The sequence below is a fragment of the Herpailurus yagouaroundi genome, unplaced genomic scaffold (genome assembly GCF_014898765.1).
Source record: "Herpailurus yagouaroundi ecotype Mexico unplaced genomic scaffold, PumYag 222, whole genome shotgun sequence".
NCBI classification, from domain to species: domain Eukaryota; kingdom Metazoa; phylum Chordata; class Mammalia; order Carnivora; family Felidae; genus Herpailurus; species Herpailurus yagouaroundi.
Window position 1 is genome coordinate 8,675,869 of NW_024412453.1, and position 18,220 is coordinate 8,694,088.

An 18,220-nucleotide genomic window follows, 5' to 3' on the forward strand; every position below is an offset into this window, starting at 1 on the left:
GACTTACACAAGGTTAAATTTAGTGACAGGCTCTGTCTGTCCAAATTTCCTGATTTTTGATGATTGGATTTACTTTAGATTCCATGAGGAACTTTGAAGGTGGCGTGAAACTGACAGGACCATAATTATGATTGCATAGGGGTCTCTTTCTGCTGAAAACATATTACAGACTGCTCCTTATCCTTCACAGTCAGATGAAATGTCTCCTCTGTGATCATTTCTCTGAGTTTTCACTTGATCCAGATTAAATTAACCCCTCCTTTATTTGTGCGCCTAATGTTGCATAATTCTGTGTTATACCATCTCATTCATGCGTGTGTTATTTATTTATTTATTCAGAGATGTATGCATGAGTGCATTCCCCAAGCATATCACATTTTATTACAGTTTGTTACCTAATTGTCCCTTTTTCTTCTTGAACCTGAGAGTTGCTTGAAGTCAGGGGTCGCAAGAAGTTCACCTTTGCATCTTGCTTAATGGCAATCACACTGAGAAAAATATAGACAGAGACACAGGGAAAGACACAGAGAGAGAGAGAAAGAAAGAGAAGAGGGATGGAAGAAAGAGAATGTGGGAAGGAGAAGGAAGAGAGAGGAAAGAAAAAAAGGGAATTTAGGAGATGTTATGGACATCTGTTGTTTGCCTACTGAGTGTCTGTATTCCCTTCCTCTGTCTTTAGCATCTATATTTTTATCTGGGAAGCCACCCCTCTCGACTCCCACCCAGCCCATGTATCTCATGGGGGGCTGACCTCACAGTCTCTCACTCCAGGCATGAACACACAAGTCACGTTGTCCACTCGGTATGTTCCCCTCTTTGATCACAATAATGAGCAAGTCAGGCTGGCCTAACACAATTCTGGGAATGTTATTAGAACTACTGAAAAGGGAAACTCTCTCCATCGGTTTCAAGGGAGTTGGTCTGCCAGCAACAGTTTTGTCACCAGGAGGGGAAGAATCTGCCAGTGAATGAAACTTACTCTGATAGAAGCAGAGATGGAAACGGATCCAGTTCCTGATGCTGTGATTTGAGCCCCTGCATCCAGCTGTGACTGAATCTGATTTGTGAGTCTAGTTCCATAAGCCAGTGTATTTCCATTTGGCTGCTGAAACCAGTTTGAGTTAGCTTTCTTTCACCTGTAACCAAGAGAGTTCCAATTACTATGAATTATAAGTGAGACAAGAAAGAAAAAGGAGAAGTTAGGGCACCCCTGCTGGTAAATCCCCTCCACTTATTGGGTACTTCTGGTCTAACACATCAGCAGAGCTACTGAATGGACTTTTCTGTTAAGCAGGAGGGGAAGGCCATGCCAGGACAGACCCATGGTAGAAGTATGTTTGGACACTGATCTCCTTCTCAGCCCTTTGCAAATACTCTACCTACCTCTGGACTTAGGAATGGCAAAGTCATAAGTAAAATCCCTTTCCCTTTTTTATATACAGCAACTTGAACCATACAATGAGTGTTTGACCTATATTTTCAAGGCCTCTTCTATTTTTGACACCGCAGGTTCAGCTGGTTCTACCTGAAGTCTCATTTCCAGAGGTCTCCCAGAAGCCCACCATAGAGCATCTTGGGTGACCAACCATCACAGTTTTCCCAGGACTGAGGGGGAACCTGGAACATGGGACGTTCTGTGTTACGATTTATTGACCATTCATATCTGCTAAGAAGCTTGGACACTGTGACAGAGTCAGCTTGGTATCTCACCCACGTAAGTTTTCTCTGTCTCCTTCTTGCTACATTTTAGCTGGGCTGTAGCCAGTGTCTCTTGACGACAAGAGCAGTCACCTTTCTAAGTTCGAGCCTGTGGCCTGGACGCAGCAGTATCAGGTGTGATTTATAGGTTGTATTTTCAGAGAAAGGGGGTGCGCCTTTATTCCCCTTACCTTGCCTTCACTCATCCTATGGTTTGGAATTTAGATGTGTTGTCAGGCCATCTTTGCTGATGCAAAGTGGAACAGCCTATGGGGGCACGTGGGTGGCTCAGTCGTTGAGCAGTTGAGGGGTGAGCATCTAACTCTTGATTTGGGCTCAGGTCAGGATCTCATGGTTTGTGAGATGGAGCCCTGCATCAGGCTCTGTGCTGATTGTTTGGAACCTGCTTGAGATTCTCCCTCTCTCTCTCTCTCTCTCTCTCTCTCTCTCTCTGCGCCTCCCCCATGCTCTTTCTCTCTCTCTCTCTGTCAAAAGAAGAAGAAGAGAAGTTAAGTACTCTGCCCTTGACTGTTCACTTGGTCAATGACTGAACTTCTAGCAGACTCTGGTCTTCATTCACATACAATAGGGGCTCCTAATCCCCATGTTCTACTGCCATTTCCACTTTTCCTTTTTATGGAGTGCCTTCTAACATTCGCAGTCTTCTATAATTATTACTCAGTCAAGGAGGCAGGAACTACTATTGTCCTTATTAGCCAGATCAGTTCGGTAACTTGCCTAAAGTCATCCTGTGAATTAGCAGTGGACCTGGGATGAAAATCCCAGTCTCCAGACCTGGAAGCTTTGCCTTTTCACTTGCCTCCACCAACAGAGCTCATGTAGAACACCAGCACATGTACCAAGTAACTCCCCCAGCCCCTTCTGATATTTTTAAAAATACACTAAGCAACTCAATCAGGTTTTAAATTCAAGAACATCTCATGGCAGTTGCTTTGTTTGAATTAAGGTGCCTGTGACAGAAAAAAATAATTTTTTCATCAAATATAAATAAAGTTATGGTCCCTTTCAGTCTCCCCTCTTCCAGACAGTATCTTTCTCACTAGGTTTATTAATAATTTTTATCAGTGAAAGGGAATTTACTTAAAACACCAGCTCTTTGAGCAAACACATGGTATAATTCAGGCGCAACCTGGGGCTTTGTTTATTGAGATTTAACAGTGGTATAGAATTCTTATCATCAATTTAGCATCCTTGAAACAGCCAGCATCAGCTCCCTGATGGTAAAGTTTCTGACAGACACTCTATTTTTCCTGCATATTTTCCAAACCGTAGGTTCTAATTCTGTGTTCTAGTTAATTAGCATCGTCTGTAATTTTAGACAGCCCCTCTCTGTTTAAGGCACCCAGAATTCCATCTTTGTTTCCAAAGGTGGCTGTGTGTTGTGCCAGGAGGTGCTTAGCTGCCGAAATAAATAAATGACATATCACTCGTGAAAGGCACGGTTGCTTCATTGGGCAGATGTCTCTTGGTGGTGGTGACTAAATATAGCATGCCAATTTTAGGGCAAAAATGCAATTTTAAAACGTAATGATAAAACTATTGATTGGAAAGATGTCACTTTGATTTCCTGGTCACTGCGATTATAGAGACATTTGCCCTTTCAGGCATGGGAATATTTAACCCCTGAAAACGACTATTTTATCATGAACAGATTTCACGCTGAAAAACAACTTGAAAGGCTTCTCTCCTCTGAGGTCTGGTCTTTTGAGTATAGCTGTGAAAACACGGTCAGGGGAGAGGAAAGGAGAGGAAAGGAGAGGAAGGAGGAAGGAGGAAGGACCTACGTACTGTGGGAGGTACCGTCTTAAATAATACTGACATCACTAAAAGTAGAATGGTTGCTGCCCTGTTTCAAAGTTCATTACGTGCCAGACACTGTGCCCAGCACTTTATTTGTATTATGGGTTCATTCAGTTTTCACAACATGCCCAGGATCAGAGGAAGATGAATTTGATGTGAAGCAAACAAAGTTTACGTTTTAGGGCCCCCTCACTTGCGTGGACATTTTCTGAGGCTCTAGGATCGCTGCCATTTGTTTGTCTGTTTCATTGTTTTTTTAATTTGCAAAAGTAAATTTTTTTTTTTTAATCTCAGTCATAATTTTATTTTTTATTTTTTTAAAATATAATTTATTGTCATGTTGGCTAACATACAGTCTATACAGTGTGCTCTTGGTTTTGGGGGTAGATTCCCGTGGTTCATCGCTTACATACAACACCCAGTGTTCATCCCAACAAGTGCCCTCCTCAATGCCCATCCCCCATTTTCCCCTCTCCCGCTTCCGCCCCCATCAACCCTCAGTTTGTTCTATTTAAGAGTCTCTTATGGTTTGCCTCCCTCCCTCTTTGTTGGTAACTATTTTTCCCAGTTTGCTTCTCCCATGGTCTTCTGTTAAATTCCTCAAGACCCACATATGAGTGAAAACATATGATATCTGTCCTTCTCTCACTGACTTATTTCACTCAGCATAATATCTTCCAGTTCTATCCACGTTGCTGCAAATGGCATGGTTTCATTCTTTTTCATTGCCAAATAGTATTCCAATTAAAAATAGAACTACTCTACAACCCAGCAATGGCACTCCTAGGAATTTATCCAAAGGATACAGGAGTGCTGATTCATAGGGGCACATGTACCCCAATGTTTATCGCAGCACTTTCAACAATAGCCAAATTATGGAAAAGGCCCAAATGTCTGTCAACTGATGGATAGATAAAGATGATGTGGTTTATATATGCAAACATCAACGTTTTAACTGCAGTGGTTTAAGATGGCTAAGTCTTTCCCCGGGACATCTCCTTTGTTATACATCCCTCTGTGTTGGTTACTGGTGGAAACATTGAGAGCATTTGGAATTTGGATTTGGGATTCTGCTCCAGGAATAGATTAGGATGGGCTTAGTGGGATATGTTTATGTGGTTCTCACTCATTCCCAACCCACCAGAGGAGGGAATGGGGAGAGCTTCCAGGAACATTCCTGCCCCTACTGTGCTGACTCACCTGGTGTATTGATACAAAACAGCAGGCCCGGAGGTGGTATTGCAGTGGGAACCGAAAGAAATGTAGGTAACACAGGAGAAATTAGGCTTGAATTTCATGGAGTCAGAAGCTAGTCGTTGGGAAAATTCTTCTAAAACGTAGATCTCATGTATGAAAAAAAACCTACTCGTTGGAGATTTCCCCAAATTTGATGACAATCCTAAAAATGTACACGATGTTACCAACAGTGAGTTGTGAAGCTGAAAGTAAATTTTCTAAGCCATGAATAATAATTTTAATTTTCTGTCAACCATACTCAAAAAACAGAATTGTTTGTTCTCTGTAGAAAATGCTGTTTTAAATTATTGTTATATTGAAGACAGAGCATGCAGATGGAACATAAAGGATATAAATATTATAGAGGTTTATTAGTTATTAATAAGAACTATTTATTATTATTATTATTATTATTATTATTATTATTATTAAATTTTAAATACACTCTGTGACCAGCAGAGAGCCCAACATGGGGCTTGAACTCACTACCCTGAGATTAAGACTTGAGCTGAGATCAAGAGTCAGTCGCTTAACTGACTGAACCACTCAGGCACCCCAAGAACTATTATTTTTAAAAATCTTATAATGTTTGGGCATTTATAAACCTTTAAAAGTTAGAATCTACTGTTACTTCCTAAAGAGAGTTACCAACTTTTTAAAATAAACTAGTCTTTTCTTGTAAGTTTATTTATTTATTTTGAGAGAGAGAGGAGGGGAGGGTCAGAGAGAGGGAGAGGGAAAATAGAGAGAGAGAGAGAGAGAGAGAGAGAGAGAGAGAGAGAGAGAGAGAGAGAATCCCAAGCAGGCTCCACTGACCCAGATGTGAGGGCTCAAACTCACAAACCGTGAGATCATGACCCGAACTGACATCAAGAAATCAGATACTTAACCAAATGAGCCACATGGGCACCCTGAGAATTATTAATTTAGTATAATAATAATTTTTAAATTAGAATTTTTTTAGATTTCTTAGAGTTATTTTTAGAATTTTAAGAATTATTAGAATTATTTAAACATTAGTATTATTTTTAAAAATCTACTGTCTGTCTTTTATATTTTAATTTTTTTATTCTTTTACTTAAAGGGTGTGTAACCTTCAGACCCCACAAAAGTGTACAAATGGCTTGACCAATAGAGACTTTCATTTCTCATAAATAAAACATCTGGAGATAGATGGTTTCAGGGAAAGTCGATTCACAATCTACACACTGTCAGACCCTATAGCTTTTCTGTGATCTTCTTGGCTTTCTCCTCTTTTTTTTTTCTTCAATTTTTCAATGTTTATTTTATTTATTTTTGAGAGAGAGAGAGAGAGCGAGCATGAGTGGGGGAGGGGCAGAAAGAGTGGAAGACACAGAATCTGAAGCAGGCTCCATGCTCTGGGCTGTCAGCACAGAGCCCAGTGTGGGGCTCGAACTCATGAACTGTGAGATCATGACCTGAGCTGAAGTCGGGCACTGACTGAGCCACCCAGGTGCCCCTTGCCTTTCCCCTCCTAACTGCGAGTTGGGTGATGTAGCGGCCATCGTCACAAAATTGCACAATCATGTCTAAAATTATGAAGACAGCAAGATGGGCTTGCTTTCTTCTCATTTCTCTCCTGCTGTCAGGGAGGGAAGTCTTTCCCCAGTGCTTTCCAGCAGATTTCCCTTTATATCCAGTCCAGATACAGTCATACGGCCAAACCTAAAGCAGTCACTGACAAATGGAAATAGATTATGTTCCATCTAGAAATCAAAATCCATCCCTAGGACAGGACACATTTCCCTGAATACCTGAACAGACCCAGCACTACTTTGTCGACAAAGATGGAACGACTGCTGGTTAGGCAACCAACAGTGGTCACAATGGTGCCATGGTCCCTTTTTTGCACATAAATTAAGGCTCAGTGACATGAAGTGATGTCTGCAAAGTGACACACTTAGAAAAGCGTCACTTAGAAAGTGGTGAAATTAGAAAACCCATGTGTGTTTGTCTCTGAAACCCACTGATGCTTTCTGCCAAGTCCTAGAGCCTTCCCAACCCACAGGGCCATATGCCTGGTGCCTACTAGAAAGTTCTAGAACGTTGTGGAGCATGGCCATTGGCTGAGGTGGAGAATAGGGCAGCTGAATGCCGGCCAGAAAGTTTCACAGGATCAGGGAAGAGGAGGGTGCTCTGGCTCCGAGCGTGGAGAGCAAATAGCAATAAGGACCAGTACAGATGCCCAGTATACATTTTTAGTTCTTGCTGAGTAAAAAAGGGAATTTCAGGTGGTAAGGGGTAATGTAAAGAAAATAATAATGGAAAGCAAAGGGGTTGAGTATAAGGAAAGACTGGCTTTGAATTATAATATGCCATTTACAAGATAGGCTTCTCTCTTGAGATATTTGCTCTTAAAATATGTTTTCAAAGAAGGGATATCTACTGTGGCTTGTGCGGATCAAAGAAAAGTCAGAGCAAGTACCAGCTTTATGCCCCTTCCTTTACAGGGGAGGAAACTGAGGCCCATAGAGGGAAAGTGACTTGCCAAAGAAGGCTCACACACATGGTAGCAAAACTCTCGTCTACAAAATAGGGTTATTTTATTTTTCAGTCATCTTTTCAAGAGTGCCATTCTAGATCCTGAAGTAGGAAGGCATCTTTCTGTCCTCACTTCCTGATACGACCTACTCAGAAGATGATTTAAGGTTAATGACTTGCTCCTTTCCTCGTGGAAGCATGTGTATGATGATTCCGAGCTGTACTATCCAATATGTGATTAAGTGCTGCTTTTGAATGACTGTCTCCACTTCCAACACAGTGCTAGAAAGTGTCGAATCCAATAGTGATTAGGGATAACATTCCACACTGGATTCGTGGGATTCTTACTAAGGGTGCATTCGTCAGGGGCTAGCCCTCAGTTTCTGGTCCTGCAAAGGCATTCCTGCATCCCCCAAAGATATACAACATGCCAAATATGTGCTCTGAACTCAATTTATGATTACAGAAAGAAAGAAGTTATTTTTAAAAATTAGGTCCTTGGGGAGCCTTTGTGCTTTAATCGGTTGAGCGTCCTGCTCTTGATTTCAGCTCAGGTCATGATCCCAGGATCCTAGGATTGAGTCCCATGTCAGACTTTGCACTCATTGTGGAGCCTGTTTGGGATTTTCTCTCTCTCTCTCTCTCTCTCTCTCCCCCCCACCCCCCCCTCAAAATAAATAAATACATAACAAGTAATAAAAACTAGGTTCTGGAAGGCAGTTCAAAAAATTTTTTTATGCTTATTTCTTTTGATTGAGCAAAAGAGAGAGCAGAAGAGGCAGAGAGAGGGAGAGAGAATCCCAGGCAAACCTCATACTGTCAGTGCAGAGCCCTATGCGGGGCTTGAGCTCATGACCCATGACATCATGACCTGAGCCAAAGTCAGATGCTTACTGGACTGAGCCACCCAGGCACCCCTCATATTTGTGTCTAGTTTGTTTCTGGTCACACGGCAGGGATGTGAGAGAATGTCCATAGAACACATCAGTTGTGATAAGAATCTGGAAAACCTTACGGTTGGGCTGACACCCCAAGATCATAGAGTGGGTGGCTTCCACAACAGAAATATATTTACTCACAGTTCTGGCAAATGGAAAGTCTGAAGTCAAGGTGCTGGCTGACAGTTTCTGGTGAGAACTCTCTTCTTGGCTTGCACTTGGCAGCCTTTTTGCTTTGTCCTCACGTGATGGAGAAAGAGGTGTCTCTGATGTCTCTTCCTCTTCTTCTAAGGGCACCAGCCCTAGTGGATTAGGACCCTTCCTTTATGGCCTCATTTAATTTTCCTCCCCTCCCCAGAGGCCCTATCTCCTAATACAGTCACATTAGGGGTTAGGGCCTCAACTTATGAATGCAGGGGGGAGGGGGGACATAAACATGCAATCCCTAAGAGGGTCTTCATAGGGAATGGAAGTAACCTGTGCGGGCCTCGCTCAGTCTTGCAGCTCCAGTGCGATGGGACGTGCATGGCTCTGGAACCACATGGGCAGTTTGCATCCCTGCTCCCTGCTCCTGGCTGTGTGCTGTGTGACACGGGGCAATTTCCTTGACCTACCTGTGCCTTACTTTCCTTATCTGTAAAATGAAGCCGATAACCGTATCTAACAAGGCTATAGGAAGTGAATAAAGGTAGAGTGCTCAGGAGAGGAACCGGCCTGCAGACACGTGATAAATTCCTTTCAAACCAGCGGAGATTCCGTGGGCTGTTCATGCCTCTGACAGTTTACAGCAGTATTTCCCAAAGTGCCGTCAAATTCTCTAGATCTGGATCCAGCAATATGAGATTTTAGCACACTCCCAAAGTGCCTGAGAGGCAGGCCTAAATTGGAGACTCACCAGCCTACCTGCTAAGGGAGGTTGGTTGAATTGGTCTGGTTCTCTGTAACTTCCTCTCTTTATTTTGTTCTCAGATACAAAATGTGTCTTTCTTCCTTGGGGTTGAAAGGAAAGTATCTGCAAGAGAGATCCCCCTTGCTGCTCTGTACAGCTGACATCAGTGCCTACTAGGCTGTGTCCTTAGATACCTGTCTCATTTGGGGTCATTGTGATCGGAGAGCCGGTTGCCTGCATGAAAAGGATACAGGCAAACTGAGGTGTTAGCCATGGAGTTAGGATTGTGGGAATACGTTTTTCAATTGCCATCAGATTGCAAAAGCATTGTGGGGACCCTGGAAACAACTATCTCCCTTATTTGAGATGATGTCGCAGGGAGGGCTCAGAAAGCTGTGGCTGAACTTCTGCTAGACTCAGTGGGTGGTCCCTGGATGTGGCCCCTATACTCATACTGGGTCCTTCCCCCCCCGCCCCCCCCGCACCAAAAAAAAAACAGTGATTTTATATTATGATGATTGGGCCCCATCAAAAAACCAGAAATAGCAAAATGAAAATGACTAAATCAATAAAAAAGTATTTAGTAAGAGTTTATGGTGCATTTAAAGACGGCTTGTGAGCTGGGAGCTTTCAAATTTTAAACGGATGTGAAGCTCAGGGCCATGATATTACAGGATGGCTTATAACATGAAAATGAGGAAGTTGTTTCACTTTGATGATGACTGGTTATTACAATGAGAGGTTCCAGGGGCAGCTGGGTGGCTCAGTCAGTTGAGCATTCCACTCTTGATTTCGGCTAAGGTCATGATCTCCTGGTTCATGGCTCCGAAAGTCACGCTCTGCACCCACAGTGAGGAACCTGCTTGGCATTCTCGCTCCCTCTCTTCCTGCCCCTCCCCCACTCATGCACACGTGCACACACACACACACACACACACACACACACACACACTCTCTCTCTCTCTCTCTCTCTCTCTCTCAAAATAAATGATTAAACATTAAAAAAAAAACAAACACTGAGAATTTCCCTATGGGCAGGGGCTTGGTTAAAAGGGATCATCTATTCCCTCACCAGGAGAGATATTGTTCAAGGGTCCAAAGTTGCAACCAGTAGCTAAATAAATCCTCCAAATCTAATGCACCGCATAATCATTGTTGTAACGATATTGTAATAGTGTCCATAATATTGTAATAGAGGGGCGCCTGGGTGGCGCAGTCGGTTAAGTGTCCGACTTCAGCCAGGTCACGATCTCGCGATCGGGGAGTTCGAGCCTCACGTCAGGCTCTGGGCTGATGGCTCAGAGCCTGGAGCCTGTTTCCGATTCTGTGTCTCCCTCTCTCTCTGCCCCTCCCCAGTTCATACTCTGTCTCTCTCTGTCCCAAAAATAAATAAACGTTGAAAAAAAAATTAAAAAAAAATATTGTAATAGAAACATCAAGCTTGCTAAGAGACTAGAATTTAATTGTTCGCCACAAAAAAAAGAAATGATAGTACGTGAGAGGTGTTAGGTACCACATCATTGTCAATCATACTGCAATATATAAATGTATCAAATCAAAATGTCACACACCTTAAACTTATACAATGTTATACATCAAATATATTTCAGTAAAAAAAATTTTAAAAACTTGATTATCTTATACCATTTGTAGAAAGAGGACTTCAGTTTTCTTTTATTATCAGAGGCATTTACAAGAAATAACCTAAGTTTGGTTTCACTTATGTTCATGAAATAAGCTAGATTTAGTTTGGCTTAAATGGTTTTATGTGCTTAGAGCATGCTCTTCGTTTTGTATTTAATTTTAACAGCCCCCCAAAGCAAACAAGCCTTTGGTCTCAGTTTGGATTCCCCCAGAAGCAGAGCCAGAGGCAAGGATTTGTTTGAGTGGAAAGAACTGACTTGGGAGGTAGTGTCTGGAAACACCAGGCTGGGGAGGGGAGCAGAGGGGAGTGAGCGGGGGAAGGGAAGAAAGCCAATGAATGGGGCACTATCAGGAAAGTTTCTAATGTGTCTCTGTTCTGTGGAGAACTCTGGGACCCCATATGAACAGGTGCCTCACAATGATTCAACTAGATGGGCCAGGGGGATGGGGCATTTGTCTCCTAGTTTCCTGTCATTGGTTGAGATTGATCTAGGAAGCATTTACTTTCTAGCCTGTCTGGTTTACCTCACATGACAGCCAATCTTGCTCTCACGGGCTAAGAAAAGTAACAGACATTCAGAGTTGCAAGTTTGGGGCGTGTAGAGGTGCGTCTGATACAGTTGGGCAGGTTACCAACAGCGTCTGATACATCGGCAAAATGACGGCCCCTGTACTGGGTGCCTTGCAGGTATGAAATCACAACGGCCAACGTGGATGGAGCATTTACTATGCCCGCTGAAGATATCCTCGCTCCTCAGGTGTGGCCTGTGGACCAGCAGGGTCCACATCACCCAGATGCTTACATGAGATGCAGGATCTCAGGGCTCATCCCAGGCCTACTGAGTCAGAGGCTGAATTTCAGCCAGATCCCAGGTGATCCAGATGTACACAGGCATCCTCCTGATCTGTGCTAGGACACCGGGGCCACACCTGACTGGCCTGTTGTGTGGCACTGAACAAATGGAGAGCTCCAGTGTCAGGCAAGGAAGCCACACACCCATGGAAGGAAACGGAAGTAATGGTGCCAGGAGTGACTTGCAAACTGGATCAGGAGGCTGGGGATGAGGACTTGAGTAGGCTCTTCTCAGAGCACTTGTGAGGCAGCCCTGCAGACTCAGAAATAACAAAGGGAGACCTTGAGGTAGGGTAAAGTCACATGGTTCTTGGCTGGGGATGAAAAGTCATTGCAACTTAAGTGTTTGTGCTGATTGGACACCATTTGAGGTTAAGCCAGGTGAAGCCTGGGCCATTTAGGATATATCCATGCATGTTTCCGCACTAGATTGGGTGCCGCTGGAAGGAAGGACCCAGGTCTTGTATAACTTTATTTAATTAAAAAAATTTTAATGTTTATTTATTTTTGAGAGAGAGAGAGAGGGAGGGAGAGAGAGAGAGAGAGAAAGAGACAGAGCGCAAGCAGGGGAGGGGCAGAGAGAGAGGGGGAGACAAAGAATTCCAAGCAGGCTCCAGGCTCCGAGCTGTCAGCACAGAGCCTGACACGGGGCTCGAACTCAGGAACTGCGAGATCATGACCTGAGCCGAAGTCAGACGCTTAACCAACTGAGCCACCCAGCTGCCCCTTGTATAACTTTGTATTACCAGCACCTGGTACACAAAATTCATGCTCCACTGATGATGCTTGCTGAATGGCTTAGTGGACTCCATTCATTCATTTAACAAATAATTAGTGGATGTCTATTACAGCCCAGGCACTGGGTGAGAGCTGAGTTGTTAACATTGGTGTATCAACCAAGTTGGTGGCTGCCCTTGTGAGCGTGTCATCTTGCAGGGGGTGGACAGGCATGTAAAATTAATATATAATTGCAATTTATGAAAAGTGTTATATAGGGTATGTAGGGACAGGGATTAATGGGGAGGGGGTAGGCCCTCAGGGTACCAGGAAAACCCCTTTGATGACTGACGTCCAAGCCAAGAACTGAAGAACGAAAGGGATTGAGCCACAGGAAAGTGGATGAGCATTTTAAGCAGACATCACAGCCTGCACAAAGGCCCTGAGAAAAGAATGAATGGAGTCGTTATGTGATTTATAAGAAATATAACCCACACTTTAGAATCTCTGCTCGCTAAACAACCACACTAGTTAGGTAACCTAAAACCTGAAAGAGGAGGTAAGTCAAGTCTGTCTGGGACAAACCAGACTATCCTGTGAGTCCTTGGTAGTGACTTAGTTTGTGCTCCCAGTGAGAGGGGAGTCACCCACTTGGCAAATCCAGGCAAATCCAAAATCCAGTTTGGGATTTTGAGACATTAGCAACTGTCTTATAAAGGTTTCTAATTCATTACATTTTCCCCCACTGTTGATCACGGAAGATGAAAAGTATGAGTCATGCAATTTAGGATGTGTCATAGTGTTACATTTCAGGGCCAAGTTCCAAAAGAAAGGAATATTTTTTTTCTCTGAATATAATGGAAAAGTTCTAGCTCTGCTGTTACTATTTATGTGACCCTGAACATGTTGCCTAAACTTCTCACATCTGGTTTCTTCTTCTCTGAAACAGTTACAGTGATGCCCTTGATGTTTATGAGAACTGAGTCAGTTTAAGTGAATAAGGATTTACTGAGCACTTAAGTCAGTCCCTCATTTGGCAACTATTTGTTACTTCCTTCTCCGTAAGTTCCAGGCACCGTATTAGGCTTAGGAGATGTAATAATCAGCAAGACATACACCCTGGCTTCCAAGAGCTTATGGTCCACTAGGAAAAACAGAGGATTAAAGCGTAGCAGATGTGAATTTAAAACCAAACTATGAGGATGCAATAAATCGCGAAGATATATCTACTTTCTAGAAATCAAGTTAGGTCTCATTCCCAGCCCCGGTCACATCTGGTTGGCAGATAATTCTGTCTCGGGCATTATTAGGACTCGCTCCTTTAATGTGGAACTTGGTAACAGACCTTGATTTCAGCCTGGTGAAACTCTGAGCAGAGGACTTAATCATGTCCTACCCAGACTCCTGGAAACTAGGAGATGACAAGTTTGTGATGTCCTAAAGTCACACAATTGGTGGTGATCTGTTGTTCAGCAATAGAAAGTGAATACACAGGTGTCTCCAACCTTCCTCAGCTCTACCCTGGCTCCCGTCGAGGGCCCTGTTGAGCACGCCATCACATCTCTTGCTGTTGTTTCCATGACACCTAAGAAACAGGCATTCTTGCTGAGCAGGAGCTCAGACAGGGTGGGGGGGCCAACCCTTCTGCAGGGTACTAGAACTTCAAGTCCTTGTGCTGAACACAGATCCCCTTTGTTCAGCCTTACTCAGAGGGGATCTCTTTTTCTCACAGCCAGACCCCAAAGCCATACTTCCCTCTCACCATTTCCCTTCTGGGATGATACTAGAAATGGCTTAGGAGTTCACAAGAGGCAGAAAACACCCAGATTCTGAATTTGCTTTAGAATGACGTGGACGCAAAGGGTCGTATAGGCTCTTGGGATTAGTGTGTGTGTGTGTGTGTGTGTGTGTGTGTGTGGTGCGGTTGGGATGGGAAGCATGGAAAGTGAAGCATTGCTATCTCTCGTTGACTCTGTCTGGCCCTGCCACAGCAGTGAAAAGCAAACACCAAGAAACATCTCAGTCTTTTTTTCTACCATGCTAGTGATGGCAATGTACTGTTTCAAGGGCTGTGATGGGAGAACCCACCATGTAACAGAAGCACACGGCAGGAGCCTTCAGCGGGTCCTCATGGGCCTTGAAGAGGAGTTAGGTGGTCATGTAGCCTAAGAACAAATGAACGAGAAGGAGCCAGCCAGGGAAAAGGATAAGTGAGCTGGGGGACGTGGGGAGGGAACGTGTTACTGGCTCAAAGTCATGAGAGAACATGGCACATTTGAAGTGTGAAAGAACCAAACACAGGGGCACCTGGGTGGCTCAGCTGGTTGAGTGTGTGACTTTGGCTCAGGTTATGATCTCACAATTCATGAGTTTGAGCCCCACATTGGGCTTGCTGCTGTGCACACAGAGCCTGCTTTGGATCCTCTGTCCCCACCCCCTCTCTGCACCTCCCCAACTGTGCGCTCTCAAAAATAAAAATAAAAAAATAAAAGAAGCAAGCCTGAAGTGGAGGGAGAAGGGGCTGGGGGCTAGGAGTTAAGGCTGAATAATAAAAGGAAGGGCCAGGCCAGGCAAAGCCATGACAACCCAATTAAAGAATTAACATGATTCTTGTATCGGTCAGCTTTAGGACCATAGTAACTCTGCATAACAAAGACCTCCCAAACTTACTGGACTATAAAAACAAGCGCTTATGTTTTGCTTATGGGTCTCTGTAGAGGCTGTGACGCCTCTGTAGAGGCTGATCCAAATCAGCTAGATTTGGATCTAGGCTGGGCATTGGGTCTGTTCCACCTGCCTCCTCATTCTCTTTGGGCCAACGGCTACATGGGGCAGGTTTTTCTCATGGCAGATGGCAGGTTTGCAAGAAGGCGAGAAGAAACACGTCATGTTTCTTAAGGTCTCAGCTGGGAACTGGCACAATGACAGTTCCACTCAGGTTCCATTGGCCAAGGCAAGTCACAGGGCCAACCCAACATCACTGAGGCAGGGAAGGTCACTTTGCCCACAGTGGGAGACACTGCAGAGACCCATGGCAAAGAGCATGAATGTACGGTTTCTAATTCAGGGAGTGAGGAACATAGTGGGAATAATAACCCACCTGTCACAGCATCCATGGATAACAGACACGTATGCCAGGGTTTTAGAGAAAGCCGTGAATAAATGACCAGTAACACTGTGCTAACAAGAGCTAGGCTCAGACAGCCCCCCGCACGAGTCCTGAGGGGTACGGCACCATCCATGTTTCTTGGTCACACTTGGTCACCTGAGCCCCAAAGCCAGACTGTCTGTTCCTAGAGAGTCACACAGTCTTTCATAAACTTCTGTGCTTTCCTTCAACCTTGGTCCTTTAGAGGACTAAAAGCTTAACCGACAAGACTGGAATATTTTATTTGGCTGCCCAACACAATCCCCTTCCACCATCATCTCCTGCCCCAAATCCCTCCCTACAAAGGACCCAAACAATATTGATAAATGGAAAAATCCATAGCATCATTGAGAAACCAAAAGGGAGTGGCCAGGGACCAGAAGCTATGAGAAATTCCTGTGAGAAGGTAGATGACATCTGACTGAAGGAGGTCAAGTGGGTGGGAGGTTTGGGGAGAGGACCAGATACACAATTTGCAGGGACGAGTACAAAAGGAAAAGGCTGGGCCTCTGTTCAAAAATAACTAAAAATTTCAAGATGGCAACACAAGAGACAAGCATGGGAGTCTCCTAAGAGTGGGGTCCATGTGTCACATGCCCAAGAAGCCAGCCCCACTTGGGGCATTTCAGTCCCTCTCACAGTGGATGCAGTGAGCAGGAGGGGGTCGGGAGTGACCATTATGAGGATTGGTTTGGAACCAGGTTTGGAACTGGGGCAGCTGCTTGTTTCAGGGCCCTTCCTCTCCCAACCCTGAAACCTCCATCAATTCCAGGCACAGTATTGATTCTCCTAGGCTGGGGTTCTGTGCTAGTTTGCTAAAGGCTGCTGCAATGATCAACCACCAATGGAAACTGACTGTGTCACAGTTCTGAGAACTGAGATCCAGGTGTCTGCAGGGCTGGTTCCTTCTGAGGCTGGGAGGGAGAATCTGTTCCATGCCCCTCCCCTGGTTTCGGGTGATTTGTTGGCCATCTCTGGTCCTTGGCCTGTGGAACAGGATCCAGTCTCTACCTTCACCCTCCCAAGGCATTCTCCCTGTGTGTGGGTCTCTGTATTCAAATTTCCACTTTTTATAAGACACAACTTGTATCGGATGAGGGGCGCACCCTACTCCAGCATGACCGCATCTTAACTGACTACATCCACAATAACCGTATTCCCAGATAAGGTCACATTCTAAAACAATGGGGGTTAGGACTCCAACATGGGAATTTGAGATGGAAACAGCTCAACCCACAACAGGTGTATTGTGGGTGCTTGGGCCAGAGGTGCAGGGTCATGCCCTGACATAGACCTTTTCCCTCCCAGGAGCCTGGTATTAGGAAAGCTGCACCCATCACCTGCCAGGCCACTCCTTCAATCCCCACCGACCCCCAATCACAGCAGATGTCCATAAACAGACACCAGCACACCAGGACCATCAAACACTTGGGGCAAACCAAATGTCAGGGAACGAGAGTTGCTTCCGAAGAACATCATTTGACTAAGCTGCGTCATTTATCCAAAACAGATGGCCTTTTTATACTCCTCTGACAGTCCCTGAGTTGTTCCCTTAATTACCCAACAGGTGCAGTCATTTCTTGAGCCACCTTAGCTGCAGTCAGATTGCAGAGCTCTAAAACATTGTCACTTGGCTCACGGGGTTATCCAAGACCCGAGGTTGTCACTGTAGATACACATTGGAGTGATCTGGGGAGCTCTGAAAAAAAAAATTACTCATTGCCTGAGTCCCACCATTTAATTGGGCTGGGGTGCAGTGTGGGCAATGAGATTTCACTTTTTAAAGCTCTCAGGTGATTACAGTGTGCAGCTAAGGTAGAGAACCACTGGCTTGGAACTCTTTCAGAACCCAGCCATCTGCGTAGCTGTAATGATGCATATTGATTGCAGATGGCAGTGGCATTGGGTTTGTTGAGGGCTGGGTTTTTTTGTTGTTGTTGTTTGTTGCTTCCAAATGAAATGCTTCAGTATCTCTACACTTTAACTCTGAAGCGCCGTGTGCTCTATTTTCTTTTCTTGAACCGAACTTTGTTCAGCTGCTAAGGGGCCACATCTTTGCCCTATGGAGCTTTACTTTTGCTTACAGAGGCAGGGACTCAGCTGGAAACTGAGGCCTGTGGCAGCACAGTGAATTGTACTAAGCTGAATTCGACAGGTAATAGGCTTGCATTTAGCACAGTTTATTATAAGGAGCAACAGATCATCTGTTTTCCAAGGATGCAGGTTGATGGATCTCACTCTACTCATGAGGAAACACTGGCATGTGGCTTCAGTGAACCTCAGACAATGTCTCTCCCACTCTCTCCTTTTCTTCCTCTTACTATCTCTCTCACTATCTCTCTACTATCTTATCTCTTTCTCCTCCTTTTTTTCCCAGTTTTTTTTAGAGAGAGAGAGAGAGAGAGAGAAAGAGTCCCAAGCAGGCTTTGCACTGTCAACGCAGAGCCTGACATGGGACTCGAACTCATGAACTGCGAGATCATGACATGAGCCACGCAGGTGCCTGTCTTTCTCTTATGTTCTACCTCATGTTGTCTCCCTCTTTCTCCTTCTCACCTCAAACTTCTTGCTCTCACAGGTTGTCATGGTCAAGGTGCATACACCTCAGTCTTCTGAGATGACTCATGTTGCCTCTTGCAGAAGACTCGAGGAGAAACCACACAACCCAGAGAGCTAAGTGAAGTCTTTGTCCTTGTTTCCCTCACCCATGATGTCCTCTCTCTAAATCTGCTGTGTCACTCTGTTTGCTGGTCCCAGAAGCTACTTGGGGAAGC

At 44.5% G+C, this 18,220-nt stretch overlaps 1 protein-coding gene across 1 annotated transcript in view; it reads right to left on the reverse strand.

Moving 5' to 3' along the window:
• Positions 1-304: 304 nt before the first annotated feature.
• SHISA9 (shisa family member 9) overlaps positions 305-18,220 on the reverse strand; it is a 419,426-nt gene continuing 401,510 nt past the window's right edge. The window contains exons 4-5 of the mRNA XM_040459008.1: positions 980-1,136; positions 305-488 (exon numbers count right to left, since the gene is read on the reverse strand). Of these exons, the coding sequence (XP_040314942.1) occupies positions 392-488; positions 980-1,136 (254 nt within the window). The 3' untranslated portion in view covers positions 305-391. The remainder of the gene's footprint in view (positions 489-979; positions 1,137-18,220) is intronic.